This window comes from Danio aesculapii, chromosome 16, assembly GCF_903798145.1.
Source record: "Danio aesculapii chromosome 16, fDanAes4.1, whole genome shotgun sequence".
NCBI lineage: Eukaryota > Metazoa > Chordata > Actinopteri > Cypriniformes > Danionidae > Danio > Danio aesculapii.
In genome coordinates, this window is record NC_079450.1 from 21349661 (window position 1) to 21373225 (window position 23565).

The 23565-nt window shown below is 34.0% G+C and overlaps 1 protein-coding gene across 10 annotated transcripts in view; it reads left to right on the forward strand.

Annotated features, from left to right (window-relative positions):
- The window catches only part of ptprub (protein tyrosine phosphatase receptor type Ub), a 445346-nt gene that overhangs the window by 228996 nt on the left and 192785 nt on the right, over nt 1–23565 (forward strand). For all 10 annotated transcript variants that reach the window (XM_056474629.1, XM_056474631.1, XM_056474632.1 and 7 more), the window contains exon 4: nt 19363–19438. In XM_056474629.1, the coding sequence (XP_056330604.1) occupies nt 19363–19438 (76 nt within the window). The remainder of the gene's footprint in view (nt 1–19362; nt 19439–23565) is intronic.

Consider the following 23565-nt stretch of genomic DNA (forward strand, 5'->3'; position numbering starts at 1 on the left):
ACTTTAAAGATAGTTAGTCACATATGGAGCTGCAAATTTACCTCGTGTAGATAATCCAAAATGTTGTCTTGTGTGCACAGAAAAAAAATATGGTATAAAACTGTTAAATTACAGTGCCCTTACTGTTGTTGCTCAACCACTAAAACTCAAGTGAGCAAGTCTTCCCATGATGCATTGTAAAAAACAGCAACTTGCTGTTTTTACATTAAAACAGTATTTTGCTGTTTATTTTCACTGTAAATTTACAGGAATTTTTTACAGTGTAGACCTTTGCTCTCAGACTCAAAAAAGCAGAAAAACAGACATTGTGCATGTCCTCAATTTGTTTTCCAGTGTGGATTCTTGTCCTCTTCCTGCATTTGTCTTTCCGTATATTCAAGAATGAGAATGATGAGAGATTTAAAGATTTATGCCACTGTAGCAATGTCTGATAAACCCCTTTTTAGCATTGATGGCTGCATACTTGCTCAACAATTTCCTTATGACTCACCACAACACAGAACAGAACAAATAGAGCAAATCAAGCACAATAGAAAAAAAAACAACATTGTCTACCATCATAAAGTAATACAAAACGAATAAAGGCAGAGATATCAGTGTTAAGGGCTGCATTGTGACTTTGTACATCTCGTTTCAGTCAGTAAACAATAAAGACTTCTTTTTTAAGTAGTTCTCCGAGGACATTGTGGCTTTTAGATGATGTTTAAATATCCAGTGTTTGCATCAATAGCATACAGTATTTGGCTCATCTTTGAGTGATTGCTCTTGCTGAAGAGGTCCACTTCTCTTAAGAACATGAGGACTTTGCTTTTAAAGAAAGTCATGAGTGCTGAGAGATCTGCAAAACCATATGACATTTTGTTTTGCCAGTTGAAAACGCTAAACTGATTATTTTCTTGAAATGAATCCTTCGTTCTTGTAACAAGGCCACCCGGACTAAAATTCTATTTGGGAAGAGTTAATAGCCTGTTTGTTGGACTCTTCCCCCCCCCCCCCACTCCCTTATAATTAAGGGTTTCATTAAAATGAATGTTTATTTCCTCATAAGCGTAATGAATGGATTTAGCTGGTAATAGATTTCTGATAAACAAGCCCACAGGTTGATTATTTAGACAATGCAAAGTCCACATTGGTTGCTTCTTAACTGCTTTCTGTTGAATGTGTGGTAATTGCACTCTTTTCTTATTAAAGTAAACACTAGGGTGGCTTGTTGTTTTGAATTGCATTGAGAAGGTTTTTTATTCCACTTTGTGATAAAATAAAGCTCATTTATTGAAATTAAAAAGGTATTAGTGCTACTATTATATAGTGCTTACCAACACAGCAGCAACAACAACAAAAAATATTATTCTTATTATTATTAAAGCTAAAAGTAAATAAATGAATAAATAAATAAACAAAAAAATGTTGGTGTTGTTGTTTAGCTGTTATTTATACTACTACTACATATAATAATAAAATGTATGATAATAAAAATGTGGCAGTTCATTCTAATATGGCACACCTAATAAACCAGGGACTAAGCTGATGTATAGTGAGTGATTGATATAAAAAATTTGTGATAATAGTTATAATAATAATAATAATAAAAATAATAGGCTAATATAATAATAATAAGACGAAGAAGAAAAATGACAATAATAGGCTATTAATAATAATAATAATAATAATAATAATAAGAAGAAGAATGATAATAAAAGGATGATAATAATAATAATGATAATAATAATAATAATAATAATAATAATAATAATAACAATAATAATAATAATAATACTAATAATAATAAAGGCTAATAATAACAACAACAATAATAATAATAATAATAATAATAATAATAATAATAATAATAATAATAAGCTAATAATAGTAAGCAGATACAAATAATAATAATAGGCTTATCATAATAATAATCATTGATTGAGAAAAGCATTTACTTATTAAGCCCGAAATAGGCATTATGTTAGAAACCAATTATGTTTCTTTGTTCACAATTTGCATCAGTTTTGGACTTACTAGCTTTGTGCATATAATTATATATTATATTACTATTATATAGATTCATTAAATGTAAATTAATTTCTATAAATTATATTAGATTAGATCAAGATTATATAAATATAAATAAATAAAATATAAATATATAAATAAATAAATAAATAAATGTATTATTAATAATAATATACAATTATTATTCTAAATAAATAGCAGAAATCAATCCTAAATGTAATTAGAAAACAATATAAAGACACAACTAAAGTGACATGCTAGGATCATTTAAGAAATATTTAGCATGAATATGAATTTCATTAGAATGAAATACTACAGACAAATCTATAGTATACAAAAAAATGTTTTATACAATTATCTATTGTCTAGACTTGACACATGGCCAAGATAGGTTTATTAAGTCTTACCTCCCTGACTCATCATCCCTCCTTTTTGCTTCATACAAGAAAAACCCCATCAAAAGCCATGCTTAGTCTAAATAAGATCACCATCAATTTTTTAAACTTTAGTTTTGTCGACTTGCAAAACTCACTGCATGCCGAAAACTTCGCATAAAAGACTGGAACATCGATTTAACAACCAACACAGGCTCATTCTGAAAACGTAACCCTGTATACATTTCTGGAGATCAAAAATTATGTGGCCAGAAGTATGCATGGCTGCATTTCATCTTTGAAATGAACACTATGGGGCGGTATGATGCTGCTCCTTTTCACGCTTACCAGCTGACTGATTTCCACCGAATGGACAGCTTTCCCACTGCTACCAATTTGTCCAGTTAGCTCGCCATGTACGTTGGCGAACTTGAGACAAAGAGAGGAGTTGACCATGACGACAAGGTTCGAGTCCGGCAAAGAATGGTTCCAGAGAGCGGATAAGACCAAAACAGAAGCCAAAAAATTAAATAAACAAGTAAATAACAGGGTGAGAATGTGGTCAAATCTGAAAACATGGTAAAAATCAGGTGTATGCTTTTCTTTTCTGCATTGCTTTTTTTTTTATGGAAGTAGGTGGGCATTTAAATCTATGCTTTTGAAAACACTATTGGTTGGGTTTAGGGAAGGACGAGGGTGGGTCAGTCGATCAGTCAGTCAGTCAGTCGATAGCGGCCTCTGGTGAATTTACGTTAGAAGAGCAGCCACGAATGGCACTCGCGAGAGGAATCTGAGATCTCAAAAAGCATACACAGCGGCCTCTAGTGAATTTTTGTTAGAAGAGCAGGCACTAATGGCACTCGCGAGAGGATTTTGAGATCTTAAAAAGCATACACAGCGGCCTCTGGTGGATTTACGTCAGAAGAGCAGGCATGAATGGCACTCGCGAGAGGAATTTGAGATCTTAAAAAGCATATACAGCGGCCCCTGGGGGATTTGCGAAAACAAAAACTGCAAAAAACGTAGCTCCTGGGACGTATTTGGCACTCTCCAGAAATGTATATAGCCAGGGTGCAAATTATACATTGTCGATCAGGGGGGTCGAATTTTTTGTTAAGTTTTCAGTTAATTAAATGTATCTATTTATTTAAATGACATCAAATTTATTTATAAGACGTATTTAAGTTTTCAGTGATTTGAGGGATGGTGAATGTATTCCGATAAACAGTAACCTGATTATTTCTGAGGTTACTAGCTAATTTTCTAATTTTACTTTACTTTTAGGCTGTATGTAAATATAAACACCTATTTTACAAAAAGTGGTCTCGTGACCACTTAGATATCCATTGCTGCTGTAGATCTGATGATTAAGACACTGTTGAATAATTCTTGTAAAGACTGATTGGCAAAATTACACTTAAAAATATATATATTTTTTACTTGTTCAAACTACTTAATTAAAATGAGCTGAATCAACACAATTCTTGAGATTTCATCGGGACAACTTACTTTTTTTATGTTTAATCAACATAAATTTGTTAAAAGTGTTAAGTTAACTTGATTTGTGTTGGGACAACATGAATTAATTATGTGGAACCCTGTATTTTTTACAGTGTATGCATGAACCCCTATAATGGTATGGACCATGACCCCAGATGTATGTTTGTATTATTTATTATTTTAATTATTAATATTATTATTTAAGATACAGATCAGGGAAAACTATTTCTCACTATTAAAGGGTTGACCCCCCATACATCTTGTTTTGACGTCCTTCAGGGTAGATCAAGCATTAATTAATTAACAAACCTCCCTGTAATTTGCACCCTGTATATAGCGATATGTTTTCAGAATGAGCTTGGGTTGTTCACAACGCATGAGCAACACTGGAGCAGCGTGTACTTTATCAGCATGCATGTTCACAACCGGGACTTAAAACGGGAGAAGAGCAGGAGCAGCACATGCAGGAGTGATGCATGGGGCTCGCAAGTATAGCTTTCTGTGCACATGCGTCAGGTTGCTTTTTGATTAAACTACATTGTTTTACTAGTGTTGGTACAGTTGCACATAGAGAATAATATCTTTAATCTTTATTCTGAGATTACCACTCTTGATAAATACACTTGCATTTGATGTACATGTATATCATATATCAAAGCATTTACCTGCCCCAGTAAATAGAGTCTAGCAACACTCCTGATTATAATGCACCGCATGGGCTTTGAAACGAGACAGCAGTCTGTATCTCACCATATGATAGACCTCTATGTTTCTGTGACAATATGATAGCACATTTTCTCCTGTCCACTGTGTCTGAACAGAGTGAATGTAGATGGAACGAAGGACAATTGAATACGAGGAGGCGGCGAGAGATCGGGTGGAAGAACGGAATGGAGATGTGGAGGAATCACCTTGAGTTTGAAATATTCGAGTTGAAATCTCCCCCGTCTGCCATGCTCGCTCATATATTTCTGCTGTTATTGGTGAAGGTGTAATAGATAGTGGGAACTTGTTATCAAATATTAAAGATGTTATCGGGCCTGCCAGGGCTGCCAAAAAGAATCTCGCTTCAGCCCATCCGTGCCTTTCCTTCTGTATCTCTCTCTCTCTCACACACTTCTGTCTCTCGCAAGCTTCCAATTAAATTCACATCACATCAACAAATATGTGTCTGTGTATTCCTCTCTCCGCCACGTTGCACAACAAAGCTGAAGCTATGAAAGAGTAATCGAACCTGACACATTCTTAAGAAAAGGCACGAGAGTGTAAATAATAGAAATTGAAGGTGGGTAGAAGCAAGAAATGTAAGACATAAGAAGACATAAGGTCAGATCTATTAATAATAGTAATGTAGATGAATCAAATGCATTCCGCTTGAATGAATTCATTGCATGAGCTGATATGATAGAGTACACTTCATTTTGTGCTTTGGAGTTTCATTGTTTTAATGGTCTTGTTTTAATCTGTTGAATGAAAACATGTCGAACCGAGGACGTTTTCATTAAGTGCTGGTTATCTTTGCTCAAGTCAGAAATGGGTTCATTTCCATTGCAACAATTTACTTTAGCTTACTGCTTGACGTTTTTGGGGGAAATTACCTAGATTGCACAATTGTGACTCAACAGTTACTCAAATATCCACTTGGTAGAACTGAGGTTTCCGTTAGAAAATTCAACTCTGAAGCAAACTTGCTGCAGCAGAAGATCACTTCTTATAGTTAAAGGGGTCTTTCACCCAAAAATTAGGGATGCATCGATCCCGATACTTGGATCACATATTGGTTCGAAACCGCATATTTTTGCTAGATTGGGTATTGGCCAGCTGGTACCAATCCAAATCTGATCTTGCGCGATATTCTGTGTAATTTATAAGCCAACAAAAGCCATAAAGGTGCCTATTCTAAGGCACTAGAAAGTATGCCTACTATATCCCAAATGTTCTGAAGCCCTTTTATAGTTTAGTGTGAAGTACAGATGAATATTCAAGTGCTTAAATTCACATTCTCCTCAGCACTTCTCTTCGCTGCACCTGTCAATCATTCTCCAATCATTCATTATTCAAACTGTGTGACGTGTTCATGACAACACGAAAAACTTTGTCCAAGACTATTTTTGTTCCTGTTAATATAAATAAACAGTGGAGAAATGCATTTAGTGTTGCATTAAATGGGTTCATTTTGACCTGCAACAAAGAGTTAATTTCTGTTTCTAAAACATGTTGTGCTGTGTCTGTTAGATCAGCAGATCGCATTCGCAACACTGGAGTAGAGAGGGTTATTACCTGTTCTTCACACACAAAGTAGGCCAACCTGAAATTTGAAATTAGAAAAGGCTCAATAATACATTAGACAGATTCTCAACGCACTGATTTTTTTCCTTTGTGCTTCTAAGTTTTGAAAGTGTTCACAGATAGCGGATGATCATCTCAGTGCATCAAGTGCTTCATTCACGCACCGGCTGCGCAGACACATGTAAATTATGCTCACAATGAGTTTCTGTTCTCTCATCCTTCCAACTGAGTTTATTCTTCTAAGGTGAATACTTTCAGTGCTGTGAATAGTTTTTAAAACCTGGCTCATTGTGGGCAAATTAGTTGATTAAATTAATAAAAGTGAAACTGACGAGCGCAACATGGATTGCCAATAATAGAAAAGGTCATCTTTATTACGTAAAACTGGCATCAGACAGTTTAGTTCAGTCTGCGTCAAACCTGTAAGAAAATATCAGGCTTTGCTAAAGTGCTGCTTTTTTTTTTTTTACCAACGATTAGGGTCAATATTGGTAGCCTATTACAGATTTCAAGGAAAAATTACTAAAGAAGATATATTATTGAAGTTTATCACCAGAACTATAGAAACTGTATTATGTTAAAAAAAAATGGCACAGTATCGGGATCAGATCTGTATCAGTCGATACTCCGAATTTTGGTATCGGGATCAGATCGGTTCTAAAAAAATGGTACCGGTGCATCCCTACCAAAAATTAAAATTCTATTATCATTTACTCATCCTTTACTTGTTTTAAATCTTTATGAGTTTCTTTTTTCTGCTAAACACAAACAAAGTCCCTTGAAGTAATGTCATTTCACTTAACGGCCATCTTTGAATCGCCTCAACAGGGCATTCTGTTTGAATGGGGAAACATCAAATTCTCCAAAACTGTTTGTCAAGCTTACAAAAATAAATTTCATATTTGGAATTACCAATAAAATTAAATCTAATTTGCAGGTTGTCCAATCCAATGTGCACTCGAAGGGAACAAAATCATGACACCAATCTCCTTTAGGGCTGTTTATGTTTACGTGTTAAGGCCCATTCACAGCATGAACGATAATGATAAATATAAATTTAAATATAACCATAATTAAATGTATGTTCACACAGCCGAACGATTATGATACGTTTTCAGTGTGCTACTATTGCATCTGAATATATATTGAGGTTCGTGCAATCAATCTAATCAAACTGTGATTTTAGTAATCGTAATCAGTTCCCCAGCATTTTTTTTTAAAGAAGGCAACACAAAAACACTGAAACTAGCACTGGATTCCTGTTGTACTTTTATTTTTCAATTTACCAGCGTAGCTTTTTATAACTTCCATGTAGTTTTTTAATCTTTATTTCCCATGGTATAACCAGTTGTTTTCACGGTAGTCATTATCTGTAGTGTGCTTCTCGCCAGTGTCATCTTAATCTTCAATGGATTCTGACTGGCTGTCAGTGTTTTATGGCCTGTTTCCACCGAGTGGTACAGTATGCGTCAGTACGCTTTTATGGCCATTTCCACTGTCAAAAGGTACCAAAAAGTGTACCGTACCATTTTTTTTGTGTACCCCTTTGAAAGGGTACCTAGCACAACAAAAGGGTACCAAAAGGCGCAGCAAGACATGCAGCTGAACGCTATTAGTTTACAGAGATACGTCACTAGCGCGTGCACAAGCCAAGAGAATGAAAACAAAGGAACCGCCATTTTTAAATACACAGCCGAGAAATAACATCATAATACTATATACATATAATAACGAGCCATGATTGACCTGAGCTTAAACAAACCTGGTCGTCATCTTGGAACCCTTTTGACAGTGGAAAGCTTCATAAAGGTGACCCGTACCATACAACTCAGTGGAAACGGGCCATTATTGTTTGTCTATTTGTTCTAAAAGTGATCCCAACAATATCGTTGCTCTGTATCATAAGTGTTATAGTTATGGTTTGAACTTTACGGTTCTTTAACACTGTGAATGATTTTTAAAACAAAATCTTTTTTTTATATATATCATTACCATGCTTAGTGTGAACAGGCGGGCCCTTTTCCTCTTAATATTACCTTCTTTGATCTGATAATTCCCAACTTGGTCTTGATGGACTCAAATTCCTGGCCAAATTCCATCCATCGACCTTTACTCATCATGGCCTCCCAATAATCCTCATCCACCAAATTGACTCTTATCACCGTCTCTCCACTCCACTAATAGGTGGTGTGGTGAGCACACTGGCGCCGTTGTCCTGTGGCTGCCCTCGCCTCATCTATGTGGATGCTGCACACTGGTGGTGGTGTGGAGAGACCCTCTCACGCTTTGGATGTATGGCCATACACGATAAATTAAATACAAATATTATATGCATTATACATTATATAAATACACACATTCCATTACATGCTGGTCTTGAAAATACTTAAAATACTTGTTGTGTAAAATTGATCCTTTTTAAAACTTTTTTTAACTAGTTTTTATAAATGTTTTTTGAATAGTTTATTATTATTTTTTTGTGAAAACAAATTAACTGTATTGTTCTGGCCCTCTAAAACCACCCCAGAGTCTAATGTGGCCCCTTGGAAAACTTAAATGTCCACCGTTGGTCTATAGAGATCGATGATTGGCTCCTGTACTAGAAAGCATGGCTTCATTTGCCAAATTGACCGTTACACTTTTCCCCATTCAAAACTATACAAGTGACATGGCTTGTGTATTCTATAGTCTTGGACACAAATTAATTTAATTTAAAAAATACTGGAAACCTCTAACCATAGTATTTGTTTTTCCTACTATGGATATCAGTGGCTTGCAGGTTTTCAGCTTTCTCTAAAATATATTTTTTAGTGTTCAACAGAATAAAGTGAGTACATTTGACATGTTTGAGATATACTATCCCATTAGCAACAACAAACTAACACTACAATTCACACAGGTCAGTAAAATTTAATAATAAACCTTCAAGAAAAAGTTGCCTGGTTTGACGAGTCTCAATTTCTGTTGAAATATTTAGATGCAATGGTCAGAATTTAGCATAAATTATGTAAAAAGTATGAATCTGTCCTGCCTTGTATCAGCGGTTCAGTATGCTGGGTGTAATAATGATATGGCCAATATTTTCTCAGCACACTCTGGGCTCCTAAGTATTCAGCAATGCTTAAAATGTTAAAAAGTCTTGTGATTGCTGCTTCCACTAGGAGAACGTTAAATCAAATCAAACTGTTTTTTTCAACACTGTCTCATCGGAAATACTTGCTTCAACCTACATTTTTGTGAAACCGAAATAACATACTTAAAATATGTTTGACTAGAGTTTCTAGGTAAAATGTAATATGACGGCAACAGCTTTTGTTCCTTTTCACACTAATGATATTTAAAGGGACATATAATAGACAAATTAAGGGTTGTTTTTTGTGCAGTTCTTTGCACAACATTAAATAAATACCACAAAACAACTTAACAGTGTCCGTGTAATTGGATACATTTACATGTCTATTTCCATATGAACTTTTCCTGCAGATTCAGTTTGCTTGGTAGGTCACTTTGTACGGTGTTGTAGTCAGGTTGTGCTCAGGTTTGAGCCCATTAAAGCACGGTTTAACAAAAAAAGATTAAAAAGCTATGTAAAATCAAGGTGAAACTACAGGGTTTCAGCAAACATTTCTCTTATATCTGCTTTTGAAAACACTATTGGTTGGATTTAGAGAAGTGTTTAGGTCAGTGCTTCAATAAGTGTTCTGTTCGACAATCTGCCTTTTCATGAATGTGTACAAGAAGGATGTGTATCTGAAGCATGAAACAAATTGTACTATAAGTAACGCATTTCAGATTTGCAAAACTGAGACAGCTCCATCTAGATCATTTGTCATCTGAAATGTGCAACAAATGTACCCGGAGCAATGTATATTACGTTTTATCACAAAAATAATGTACGCTGAGGCATGTATTTCCAATGAGCTTGGATTGGGATGTGCTGGAAGAAGAGATTTAGATAATGGATGTACCTGTACAGTCAACAAATCTGCAGCTACAGTGTGATGGACCCAGAATATCTGAAAGACTTAAGCTTAATCTATGCCTCAAAAATTACAATATTAAGTGCACTGAATATTATCTTGCTGATTGTGCCCAAGAGCCTGATATATTTAAATTCACATGGCATATTGACAAAAAACTACGGTTCTCACCACAGTTGTAGCTCCAATCATTTGTAATATGTACTTTTTTTTACTATAGTTGAAGTTATATTACAGTTCAATATTCTACATTTGCAAATATTTTCTATATTCTAGATTTACAAATCACTTAAAAAGATAGTTCGCCATAAAAAGGTCAATCTTGTCTCACTCTCTATTTGTTCCAAACATATTGAGTTGCATTCTCTTTGAACATAAAAGAAGATATACTGACGAATGCTGGAAATCAGCATCTGTTGACTTCTATAATATTTAATTATACAGAGCAACTAATGTATTTGGGAAACATATCCAAGCAGTATTTTTGAATAGCTGTCAATAAAGAAACATTCTTTTCTGGATCTAGATGTTGTAGTCACAACATTCACCACCAGGGGCTAATTGGACTGAGCTAATCAGGCAAACCTTGACAGGCTGGTCAGTTCTGCATAATTCTGTGGAGAGCTTGTCTTTATTAGAGAGTCTGGTTTGTTTGTGTCTATCCTTCTTGATTGCGGTCCTTCACATCTTCCCCTCTCTCTTTCTTTCTCTCTCTCTCTCTCTCTCTCTCTCTCTCTCTCTCTCTCTCTCTCTCTCTCTCTCTCTCTCTCTCTCTCTCTCTCTCTCTCTCTTTCTCTCTCTTTCTGTCTGAGCTCGTCTTGTTCGTCCTCTCATCAACCCCAGGATTTGATTTAATGCATTTTAACCTTTTCAGCTGGTGTGTCTACCTGCTTAATATATTTTAAAAGCTTAGAATTTGGATTTTAGAATGAATGCTGGCATCTGATTCACTTGCAAATGGTTTGGCTTGGAAAGTCTCGTCATATTGTTAGAAATGTTTCAGTTAGTAGACATTTGTTGGGTACAGCACACACAAGTGATATAAATATTGCTTGTTGTAACATTTATAGTAATTATAATAATTATTATTACATAATTATCATATATATGTATATACAGTATATATTTTTTCTTTTTCTTTACTTTAATATTTTAATGCTTTTATCTCAGATTGGTTATTTTATAATAATAATAAGAAGACGAAGAAGAAGAAGAAGAAGAAGAAGAAGAAGAATAATGACCTACAAATCTGTGTTTTGTTATCGAATATACTTTCAGTTGTATCAAAAATTAAAAATATGCAATGATTAGTAATTACAGTATTAAGTCTTCAGCCATAATGGAGTAATTAAGAAATTAAATGTTTTGATCGCTGCAGTGGACAAAATGTGATAAACAAATAAAAAGCTGAGTTGATTGAGAAACTTGCTTTTCCTACATTGATTTTACTTCTGCTCATGTTTCTCTCATTAATTAAAGTGCTCACATTCCTCTGCTAATTTGATCCAATAATCCATTCATGCCATAACTTTTGGAGTGAAAGCATTTTCACTCATTTTATATATAACCATCATAAATCAAAGCTGGTTCTTACACATGCTGTTTATTCTCCAGGACTGAAGTTGCCACTGATTAGAATAAATGTGCTACAGCTAGGAGATTTTAATAGCGTAAGAGCGTCTCTGTAGATGTTAATTCTTTTGTTTTTGCTCTACTGTTGACAAGTGAGCATCAGCACAGTCATGATATGCTTTTTATTCTTCTATTAAATTGTTATTGTTTTGAAATTGTATGAACACCCAAAATATATAATGAAGACATTCAAATACAGCAATACAGGGGTTTGTGAAAAAAATACAAATAAATAAATAAAATATTAAATAATAAAATAATAATTATAATAATAAAAATAAAAAAATAAATATATAATAATAATAATAATAATAATAGTAACAGCAACTACCATCATTACTATTAATACTGTTGTGATTATTATTATTATTATTATTATTATTATTATTATTATTATTATTATTATTATTATTATTATTACTACTACTATTACTACTACTACTATACTACTAATAATTATTATTATTACTACTACTACTACTACTAATTATAATAATAATAGTAATAACAACAACAACCATCATTACTATTGTTACTGTTGTGATTATTATTATTATTATTATTATTATTATTATTATTATTATTATTATTATTATTATTATTATTAATAATAATAATAATAATAATAATAATAATCATATTATTACTATTATTATTATTACTACTATTATTATTATTATTATTATTATTATTGTTATTATTATTTTTTACTACTACTACTACTACTAATAATAATAATTATTATTTTTTCATTATTATTATTATTATTATTATTATAATTATTATTATTACTACTACTACTACTACTACTAATACTACTACTACTACTACTAATAATAATAATAATTATTATTATTATTATTATTATTATCATTATTGTTATTGTTATTGTTGTTGTTGTTATAAAAAGATTATACACTGAAGAGTGCAATAAACCAGCGGTTCCCAGCGGGGGGTCCCGGCCCACAAGGGGGCTCTGTGGGGGGTCACATCCTATTTTCCTTTTTTTTGTGCAGTGGACAATAGAGTGGAGGAACTATGACGTCACCTTGTAGTCGAATCGGTTGCTAGCGTAAAACTGGTTCCCTCGACAAAACCCCCGGAGGATTTCCCCATAGGCTTTTCAAAGATTGCAAATAATAAGCTGTGTGTTCAAACACTTTTCATTATACTTGCACGTTTTGTCCAGCCGGATAATCCTCACATGAAAATACAACTTTTAGCACATTTGGATCTTAAATGCGAACACAAGAACTGAAAAGCAAACATTAGGCTATAAACAGACCACAGAGCCTCCAGGGCGCTCACCTGTGACGTCAGCACCACCCTGCTATAGACAACGTTTTAAGCTTAATTGTAGAAATATGGTCCATGACAAAGATTTAATCTCTCGGTTTATTATATTATAATCTACGCTATATATTATAAACAAATAAATACGCAAAAACACATAGACCTACGTGCCTTTTGGATAGTTTTTATGTGGGAAATCCATTTTGTTTTGCTTTATGGTTGTTGTAAAAGATTTAAAACTGTTTGTGTAAATGTGCCTACATAGTATTATCATAAGACATATTTAAATAAGTGTATCGCTTGCGTGCATACAGTCCGCTTACTTTACACGACAGAAATGAGGAGTAAGGGACAAGACTATATGACTGCAAGTTCCATTATGGACACAGAACAACATTCAATATTCTTTTTTGTCACGAAGTACAGTGAAAAGCAGCCCATACAGTCACATATGCTATACATTTTGAGGAGTGTAAATATTGCAGTTATGACAGTTTCAAATGTGTTCAGATGACAAAAAAAACAGATGAAAAATGTATTGATCACGTTAAAATGACAGTTAACATGTATGCATTTCTTACATATTTATTCCTAAGTTTGCATTACTGAGAGCAGGAAAGAGACAGGCTGCACTGGTAAGCAGTATCCCCATAAAATCGTTTAATTCAAATAAAGGATGATCAAATTAATCTGTCTTAACAGTCTTTTCAAGTGAAGGCATTATCTACACACAATATAAATTCCCAATTAGAAAAATACTACAAACTCTAAAATACTATTCATGAAAATACTTCAATAACAGACAAATCCAAATGCTCAACACAAGCGAGCTGCGTTCCAGACTAGTTCAGCTCGATGACGTATAATGTCTCCGACAGCGCCAGTAGTCCTATTTAGCAACTTGATAGCCACCGTCTTTTTAAAGAAGCATAATAGATTTTAAAAAATCAAGAGTATGATGTAACTGATGTGTTATGTCGTAGAATAAAACGTGAAAGTATCGTAAGTTTGTGTTAGCCACAGACCTTATTTAAGCGATGTAACCGAAATCCCATTGAAAAAACCTATTGACTTTGCGACGAGGGAACCGGAAGTGCTATAATGCTAACTCGCTTCTGGGTTTTTGCGTACAAATTAATGTCATAGTTCCTCCACTCTATTACGAGAATGACTAATAGTAATGACCCATGCATACTGGACCCAGATGAGGAAGCTCCAAACATTTCGGGTCAGAGCGCTAGCAATACTGGAAACACAATATGCTGGAAATACCAAGATAGTTACCTGAAATATGGTTTTATTCCATTTTCTTGAAGCAAAGAGTCCCTGACCCAGCCACAGTGTATTATCTGTGCCACAGTTCTTGCTAACGAATGCATGAGGCCGACCAAATTAATAAGACATTAGTAGACAACTCATCCCTAATACAGCAAGGTGTACGCACTACAAATGGCCTACTGATGTTTTGCTTTAATATTTTACATTAGGCTATTATTTGTGCATAAAAATATCGAGATATAGTAATAAACATACCGTTTGTTTGAAAACAATCTCTTTTTTTTGTCTTACCTATTGCAAACTTATATGAGCGATAATATCATTAAATGTGGAGGGGGGCTTACAATATTTTCCAGGGGAAAAGGGGGTCTTGGGTCAAAAAAGGTTGGGAACCACTGCAACAAACTATACATGTACTGGAAATTTGTAACAATAGTAATATAAAGCTATTAAACCTACCAGAAATAAATAAATTATTAAACCTACCATAAATAAATAAATTTATAATTAATAAACAAATAAGTTGAGACATCAGGAACAGTACAGCCATGACATGTTGAAGGAAAGTACAAAACACATCTCTGTGTAATCTCCAGTTGCATCATCCTACAGGTCTGGCATCAGTTTATTGTGGTTATACGGCAGTCATTTTCCAACATGAGATTAAAGCTGGGTTACAGAGCCTGAGCCAGCGCTGGCTGTATATTCTGCTGTCTGGAGTCACTTTCCTCCTCTCTTACCGCAAAGCACGTCGTGTTTTTTAGATCCCAATCAGAGACTTCGCATCCATCTTCACGCAAGTCGGCGCCGGTGTAGGTCAAGGCAGGGTTAGGAGGATGAAATCATGCTCTTGCAGGATGAAATAAGAGGCGTCTGATGGACTGGAATGTTCTGCTGACCAGGTGATGGTGAAATTGAACGTGGAATGAAGTGCTGGTGCCATGACAGCTCTGAGAGATACTGCCGTCAACCGTGTGCTGTTGGACCGCAACACATACTGTACAAATCCACTTTCAGTGATAGCAGCGCTCCCGGATATTTCCTCTAGATTTTGATGAGTCAGGTTTTTCCGACTTAGGGTGGATTGGTGTACATCATTCAAAAGTTTGGGGTTAGTAAGTTTTGTTTTAGAAAAGGTTTATTTAGCAAGCATACATTGATTGGAGGGCCTCTCGGTGGTGCAGTGGGTAGCACAATCGTACAGCATGAAGGTTGCTGGTTCGAGCCTTGGCTGGGTCAGTTGGCGTTTCTTTGTGGAGTTTGCATGTTCTCCCTTGTGTTGCTGTGGGTTTCCTCCAGGTGCTCTGGTTTCCTCCACAAGTCCATAAGACATGTGGTACAGTACAGGGGAATTGGGTAGGCTAAATTGTCCGTAGTGAATGAGTGTGAGTGAGTGTGCATCCGCTGTGTAAAACATATGCTGGATAAGTTGGCGGTTCATTCCACTGTGGCGACCCCAGATTAATAAAGGAAAAGAAAATGAATGAATGACATTGATTGGAAGTTGTTTGTAATGTTTAAATACTTCAAATAAGTAATATGTTTATCAAGGAATTCTGAATGTTTCAAAAATGTATTAGTTTAAACAAAAATGTTTAATAACATTAAAAACATTCATTCATTTTCCTTCGGCTTAGTCCCTTATTTATCAGGGGTTTCCACTGTGGAATCAGCCGCCAGCTATTCCAGCATATGTTTTACGCAGCGGATTCCCTTCCAGCTGCAACCCAGTACTGGAAAACACCTGTACACTTGCAGATTCATATACACACTCATACACTACCATGCAGCCGTGGAGATTATATCGGTTGGGAATTAAATAGAATTACATAAAAATTGTAACAAATATTTTAATCCCAGTTTATTTGCAAAAAAAATGTTCTATGGACATGTGTATACTACGTTATTATAGAAACATGGCACCTGTCAATCAATTCGGTGGGTGGGGAAAACCGCACTCCTACTTCAAGTTGTTTTGAGTCTCAAAATCACTGGAATTTTGGTCCTATTTTAACATCAGGAAATTTTAAAAAAGAGGCTTGGGTTTATATCACTCCAATATGACTGTGGACACACTATACCTACACACAGTTCTGTCCAAAGAGCTTACAAAAGTGGATTTTCATCATAGCTGCCCTTTAAAACAATTTTAAAAATAACCATTTGATAAAAGCAAATCAAATTATCTTTAGACATCAAATGTACTTTCAGCTAAGAATCATTATATCTCTGTTATTAATACTTAAATTTTTTTTTAAATATTAATAAATTACTGCACTACTTTTTAAGCAAGTTTCTAAAGTAAAAATGCCATTCCGTCGTGATGGAAAACCCAACATTCAGTCAAAACAGTGATTGTGCTTGGTTACTCGACAGTAAACAAAAATAGTTTCTTTTATTTGAAGCAATAACCTCAAGCGTGGGCAGCTGAGCAGACTGACTACTGTTGGAAGAGCAAACACGCTCTCAATGTGTAATAACATCTCATCACTGTCGTTCGCACAATATTGATTTGATTTCATTACACTGGAGCGAACGTCCTTTGCCCGTAGCCTTTGGCGAGCGTGGAGCTTCTCTTCAGGTCCCCAGGGACTCGTGGCCCTTACTCTCGCATTATGAGACTGTGTGTCTTTGTAAGTGTGCGCGTGTGTGTGTGTGTGCAGCATGCAGAATGAGAGCCATGTGTCACAATGAACGAGGGATCCTGATGAAGCCATTATTTCCTGTAGGCCTCAGGGGCCCTTAGTGAAGTTGGCATCTATTTTCTCTCTTTTCTCATTCTCTGTTGTTGCTCTGGCATCTGTTTTTTTTCTGTTTGTCAAAACTCTATAAAAAGAACTCAAGGAAAAGATGCCAAATGACAAAGAGATGAATGATGTACTTTGAGTTTGTTTGGTTGATGGTCTTGTCCTCGCTTTCTCTTATTATTTAATTAATGTAAGCCTAATGAAGCACAATGTACAAAGTGTCTGACAGTAATTAAAAAAACAAAACAGAGCAGACAATCTTTTGAGCTGCTTTTTTTGTGAGGAGTAAACAAGACGTCTGTCATTAAATCGGATTATGTATTTATGCTGTATTTTTTAAATAAACTCTTTTAAAATGTGATATTATTTAATATCAGAACAGTTACAATATATAATTTCTTAAAGGGATAGTTAATCCAAAAATGAATCAAGTGACTTGCCTTCATAATGGTTTCGAACCTTCAGGATTTTCAAGTTTCAAGTTCGTTTATATACAGTTATAACCAGAAGTTTAAATACACTATAAAAAGGCACATACTCATTTTTTTAATGTCTGATGTTAAATCATACTAAACATTTTCTCTTTTAGGTCCGTTAGGAACACCAAAATGATTTATATTCGCTAAATGCCAGAATAATGAGAGATTTCTTTTATTGAGAATATTTTATTACTTTCTAGACAGTCAAAAGTTTACATACATTTCCTTAGAATTTTGTAGCATTGTCTTTAAACTGCATAACTTGTGTCAAATGTTTTAGGTATCCTTCCACAAGCTTCTCACAATAGTTTGCTTGAATTTTGGCATTTCTTCTGACAAAACTGGTGTAACTGAGTCAGATTTGTAGGCTGCCTTGCTCGCCTTTTCAGCTCTGCCCATACATTTTCTATAGGGTTGAGATCAGGGCTTTGTGATGGCCACTCTAAAACATTCACTTTGCTGTCCTTTAGCCACGTTTGAACTAATTTGGCAGTATGATTAGGGTCATTGTCCATTTGGAAGACCTATTTGTGGCCAAGCTTTAATCTTCTGGCTGATGTCTTGAGATGTTGCTTCAATATTTCTACATAATTTTCTTTCGTCATGATGCCATATATCCTGTGAAGTGCACCAGTCCCTCCTGCAGCAAAACAGCCCCACAACATGATGCTGCCGCCCCCATACATCACAGTTTGTATGGTTTTCCCAGGCTTATAGGCTTCCCCCCTTTTTCCTCCTACTGTAACTCTGGTCATTATGGTCAAACAGTTCAATTTTAGTTTTGTCAGACCACAGGACATGTCTCCAGAAATTAAAGTCTTTTTCCCTGTGTGATTTTGCAAATTGTAATCTGGATTTTTTGATGGTGCTTTTGGAGTAATGGCTTCTTCCTTGCTGAGTGGCCTTTCAGCCCATGTCGGTATACAGGACACGTTTCACTGTGGATAATGAAACTTGTTCAACCAGTATCTTCACAGGGTCTTTTGGTTTTGTTCAGCGGTTGATACACACCGTTCGCACCATAGCAAGTTCATCTCTGGGACACAGAATTATTTTCCTTCCAGAGCGGTATGATGGTTGGAGATTTCCATGTTGTTTACACTTGCGTATAATTGTTTGAACTGATGAGCGTGGCATTTTCAGGTATTTGTAATAAATTGTACCCAAAGAGGAACCAGACTTGTGGAGGTCCACAAATCTCTTCCTGATGTCTTGGCTGATTTCTTTAGATTTTGCCATGTTGTCACACAAGGAAGCAGTGTGTTTGAGGTTTTCATTTCATTTTCTTTTCGGCTTAGTCCCTTTATTAATCTGGGGTCGCCACAGCGGAATGGACCGCCAACATATCCAGCACATGTTTTACGCTGCATTTGCCCTTCCAGCTGCAACCCATCTCTGGGAAACATCCACACACAATCACTCACACTCATACACTAGGGACAATTTAGCCTACCCAATTCACCTGTAACGCATGTCTTTGGACTGTGAGAGAAACCGGAGCACCTGGAGGAAACCCACGCGAATGCAGGAAGAACATGCAAACTCTACACAGAAACGCCAACTGACCCAGCCAAGCAATTACTGTCCATGAAGTGGCTCTATACCTTTAAGATTTTCCTTTTTCTGTTAAAGACCAAAGAAGATATTTTGAAAAATTTTAGAAACCTGTAATCATTGACTTGCATAGTAGGAACTTCACTACTTCACTACCGAAAAGGCTTGGATTTTAATATCCAAAAATGTTCAGTACAGGTCATGTTTTCCTGTTTTTTGTCCTCAGATTCTGCTGGAGGCGACTGTGGACCGCAAGGGCTACATTGCAGTGGACGACATCCTCCTGCTGAACTACCCCTGTTGTGAGTAACACACTTTAGATGTCTTTAAAGCGTGTGTGAGTGAGATGTCCCTTGTGCAAGGTCTGTACGAACGTTTTGTATTAGCCTCTTCATGGATGTCATTTTGGAATCTGTCTGTGCTATTTTGAGCCAGAATGAATGAATGAATGTGTAAGTTTGATAAGCATAAACCAGTAATGCATATCTTAGTAACATAACTACAGTTGGAGTCAGAATTATTAGCCCCCCTGAATTATTTGCCCCCCCGTTTTTTTTCCCCCCAATTTCTGTTTAACGAAGAGAAGATTTTTTTTCAACACATTTCTAAACATAATAGTTTTAAAAACTCATTTCTAATAACTGATTTGTTTTATCTTTGCCATGATGATCGTAGATAATATTTTACTAGATATTTTTCAAGCCACTTTTTTACAGCTTATAGTGACATTTAAAGGCTTAACTAGGTTAATTAAAAAAATGTGCTTAAAGGGGCTAATAATTTTGACCTTAAAATTGTTTTTAAAATTTTTTTTAAAATTGCTTTTATTCTAGCTGAAATAAAACAAATAAGACTTTCTCCAGAAGAAAAAATATTATCAGACATACTGTGAAAATTTCCTTGCTTTGTTAAACGTTATTTGGGAAATATTTAAAAAAAGAAGAAAAAAATCAAAGTGAGGCTAATAATTCTGACTTCTACTGTATGTCTAATAGAGAATGTCTTTTATAGCATTTATTTAACTTATTAGTTCATGTATATTTATTTATTTATTGGATAATTATTATGATTCACAATTGTTGTTAATTAGGATGATTATTCAATCTGTTAGTAAATTGGAATGCTTTACATATATAACTAATGTTATATATAACTGGTGAATAATCGTAACCAATATATTCCTGAAATTATAAATTATTGATGTGCTTTTTTGCAATAAAGTATATTACTTATTATTTCAATACATATTATAAAAGGCTGATACAAATACATATTATTGTGATTGCCAAAGGTTAAACATTGTTGAATTAATTTTCAATTACAGTATTTATAATTAAATATATTTGCTTAATGCAATATAAATATATTTTCAGCATGTGCTCAACTATTGACAAAAACCCGAAATGGGCCACTGTTTTATTGTAACTTTTGTTAAAACTATTTCAGTAGTGATTTACATTACTCTCATTTACAGTTAAGTTTTCTTAAGCACATCTTCCTATGCAAGTCCAGATGCATACAGATCTTCCCGATATTTCTGTAAGCACATAATATGGATATCAAAGTCACCAAATTCACATTTCATCCTTGTTTCAGTCTGTACTCTGGCTTCTGGCTTTTAGCTCAGCGGGACACAGTTATATTGTTTCTTTGATGATGAAAAGATCTTGAATGAAAAGTCTGAGGAGCAGGGTTTTTTTTCCTTTTCTTTCTGTAGACCCTGTCACACTTCATTACAATTTTAGGTCAGTTTTAAGAAGATTATATCATTTGACTGACTGGTCGATGTACTGTAAGTTGATTGAATTATACAGAAATGTTCAAATATATTTCAAAATGTACATGAAATGGCAAAATATAAGTATTTGCTAAATAAATATTTCTGAAACATACAGTTGAAGTCAGAATTATTAGCCCCCCTTTATTTATTTTTAAATTATTTGCCAAATGATATTTAGCAGAGCAAGGTCATTTTGACAGTATTTCTGATAATATTATTTTCTTCTGGTGAAAGTCTTATTTTTTTATTTTGGCTAGAATAAAAGCAGTTTTACATTTTTTTAATAAACATTTTAAGGTCAAATTTATTAGCCCATTTAAATTTTTTTTTTTTTTTTGATAGTCTGCAGAACAAACCATCGACATACAATGAGTTGCCTAATTCAGTGTTTCCCAACCCTGTTCCTGAAGGCACACCAACAGTACACATTTTCAACCTCTCCCTAATCAAACACACCTGAATCAACTTATCATAACATCAGAAGGGACTCCAACACCTGAAGTTAATGGGTCAGAAAAGGGAGACATCCAAAATATGTACTGTTGGTGTGCCTCCAGGAACAGGGTTGGGAAACACTGGCCTAATTAACTTAACCTGCCTACAGGTAGTTAACCTAATTAACCTAGTTAAGCCTTTAAATGTCACTTTAAGCTGAAGACTTGTGTCTTGAAAAATACCTAGTCAAATATAATGCACTAACGTAATGGGTTAAAAAAAATCTCTCCAATTTGGGGGGGGGGGGGGGGTAATAACTCAGGGGGGCTACTAATTCTGACTTCAACTGTATATACTTCCTTTTAAATGTACAGTTAAAGTCAGAATTAATAGCCCCCCTTTGATTTTTTTTTTCTTTTTAAAAAATTTCCCAAATGATGTTAAACAGAGCAAGGAAATTTTCACAGTATGTCTGATAATATTTTTACTTCTGGAGAAAGTCTTATTTGTTTTATTTCGGCTAGAATAAAAGCAGTTTTAAATTTTTTTTAAATCCATTTTAAGGTCAAAATTATTAGTCCCTTTAAGCAGTTTTTTTTGATAGTCTACAGAACAAACCATCGTTAAACAATAACTTGCCTAATTACCCTAACCTTCCTACTTAACCTAATTAACGTAGTTAAGCGTTTAAAGGTCACTTTAAGCTGTATAGATGCGTCTTGAAAAATATCTAGTAAAATATTATTTACTGTCATCATGGCAAAGATAAAATAACTCAGTTATTAGAAATGAGTTATTAAAACTTTATGTTTAGAAATGTGTTGAAAAAAATCTCTCTGTTAAACGAAAATTGGGGAAAAAATAAACAGGGGGGCAATAATTCAGGGGGTTAATAATAATGACTTCCACTGTATATTTGCCTAATTATCTATTTTTAAAAACACATCACTAAGCATATATAATTGGATGAAAATCTTTATTTGGTGACCCTGGAATACATTTTGAAATATATTTTGGTGAAGGTTGATATTCTATATTTTTTCGGTTTCAAAATTAAATTTTATTGAGCCTCACAGTTTTAAAATATATTTAGCATATTATTTTACACAGAAAAAAAACACATTTATTTTACAGTATGGACAACTAGCTTAAATGGTACATTAATGCTCTACTGTAACAGAAACTGTATTTTATATTATAATATTATATAAGATATATTAACAATGAGCATATTCTAGTAATTCAACTATTTTGAATTATTTCACATATGCTAAAAATATGTGAATATATTTTCCCAAATAAATACATTAAGGCTACATTAGAAGAAAATCTGTATTTGATGTATATAAATAAGGTATGCACTTTTAAGAATCCAATTATTCTAAATCATTCAGACCTCCACAATCTCTTGTATGATTGGAAATGTATTTTCTTGATCCTGAAAATACACTTTGAAATATATTTTGGTCTGTTAAGATTCAAAATAAATGTATTTTTGCAGCTAAAAATACATGTATACAATCAATTTTTATATAGCAATCAATATTATAAAATATATTTAGCAGTCAAAGGTAAATCACCGTGCTAAGTTTGGTAAGTTTGGTAAGTTTGGTGCTGTGACCAAATTTCTTCAAATGACAAGTACCAAAAAAGGTCTGCAATTTATTTAATGGATCACAGGAGCAGTGTTTGTATAGTACTTCTAGAATATTTAGGTGGTATATTGAAAATTATTTTTATTTTATTTTGCTTCTTTTTATTTAATTAAAAAATGTATTTATATATTTTAATATATTTATTAATTTATATGTTTTATTTATATGGTGTTATATATTTTATTTATTTATTTAATATTATTTTATTTATTATATTATTATTATAAATATTTTTTTATAATTAATATATTTGTTATTTATGCGTAAGACTTTGATTTTAATCAAGAATTGAATTGAGTTACTCAACTGATTGTTGACTGAAATGACTGAATGTATAAGCAACAAGAGTTAAAGAGTCATTACACTGACGAAGGCTCGTGGTCATAACATTTGTTTATTTCTTTTCTCCTGGGATTCATTTAATACATTATTGAGTGCTGACCTTTTTGGTAGTTGTCAAAATGTATATAGGATAAATTGTTACAATATTACAACCAAAAGGAATGCATTTTTCCATATGGTCAAAGAGCATTGTCATTTGGACAGTGTGCTGTTAACC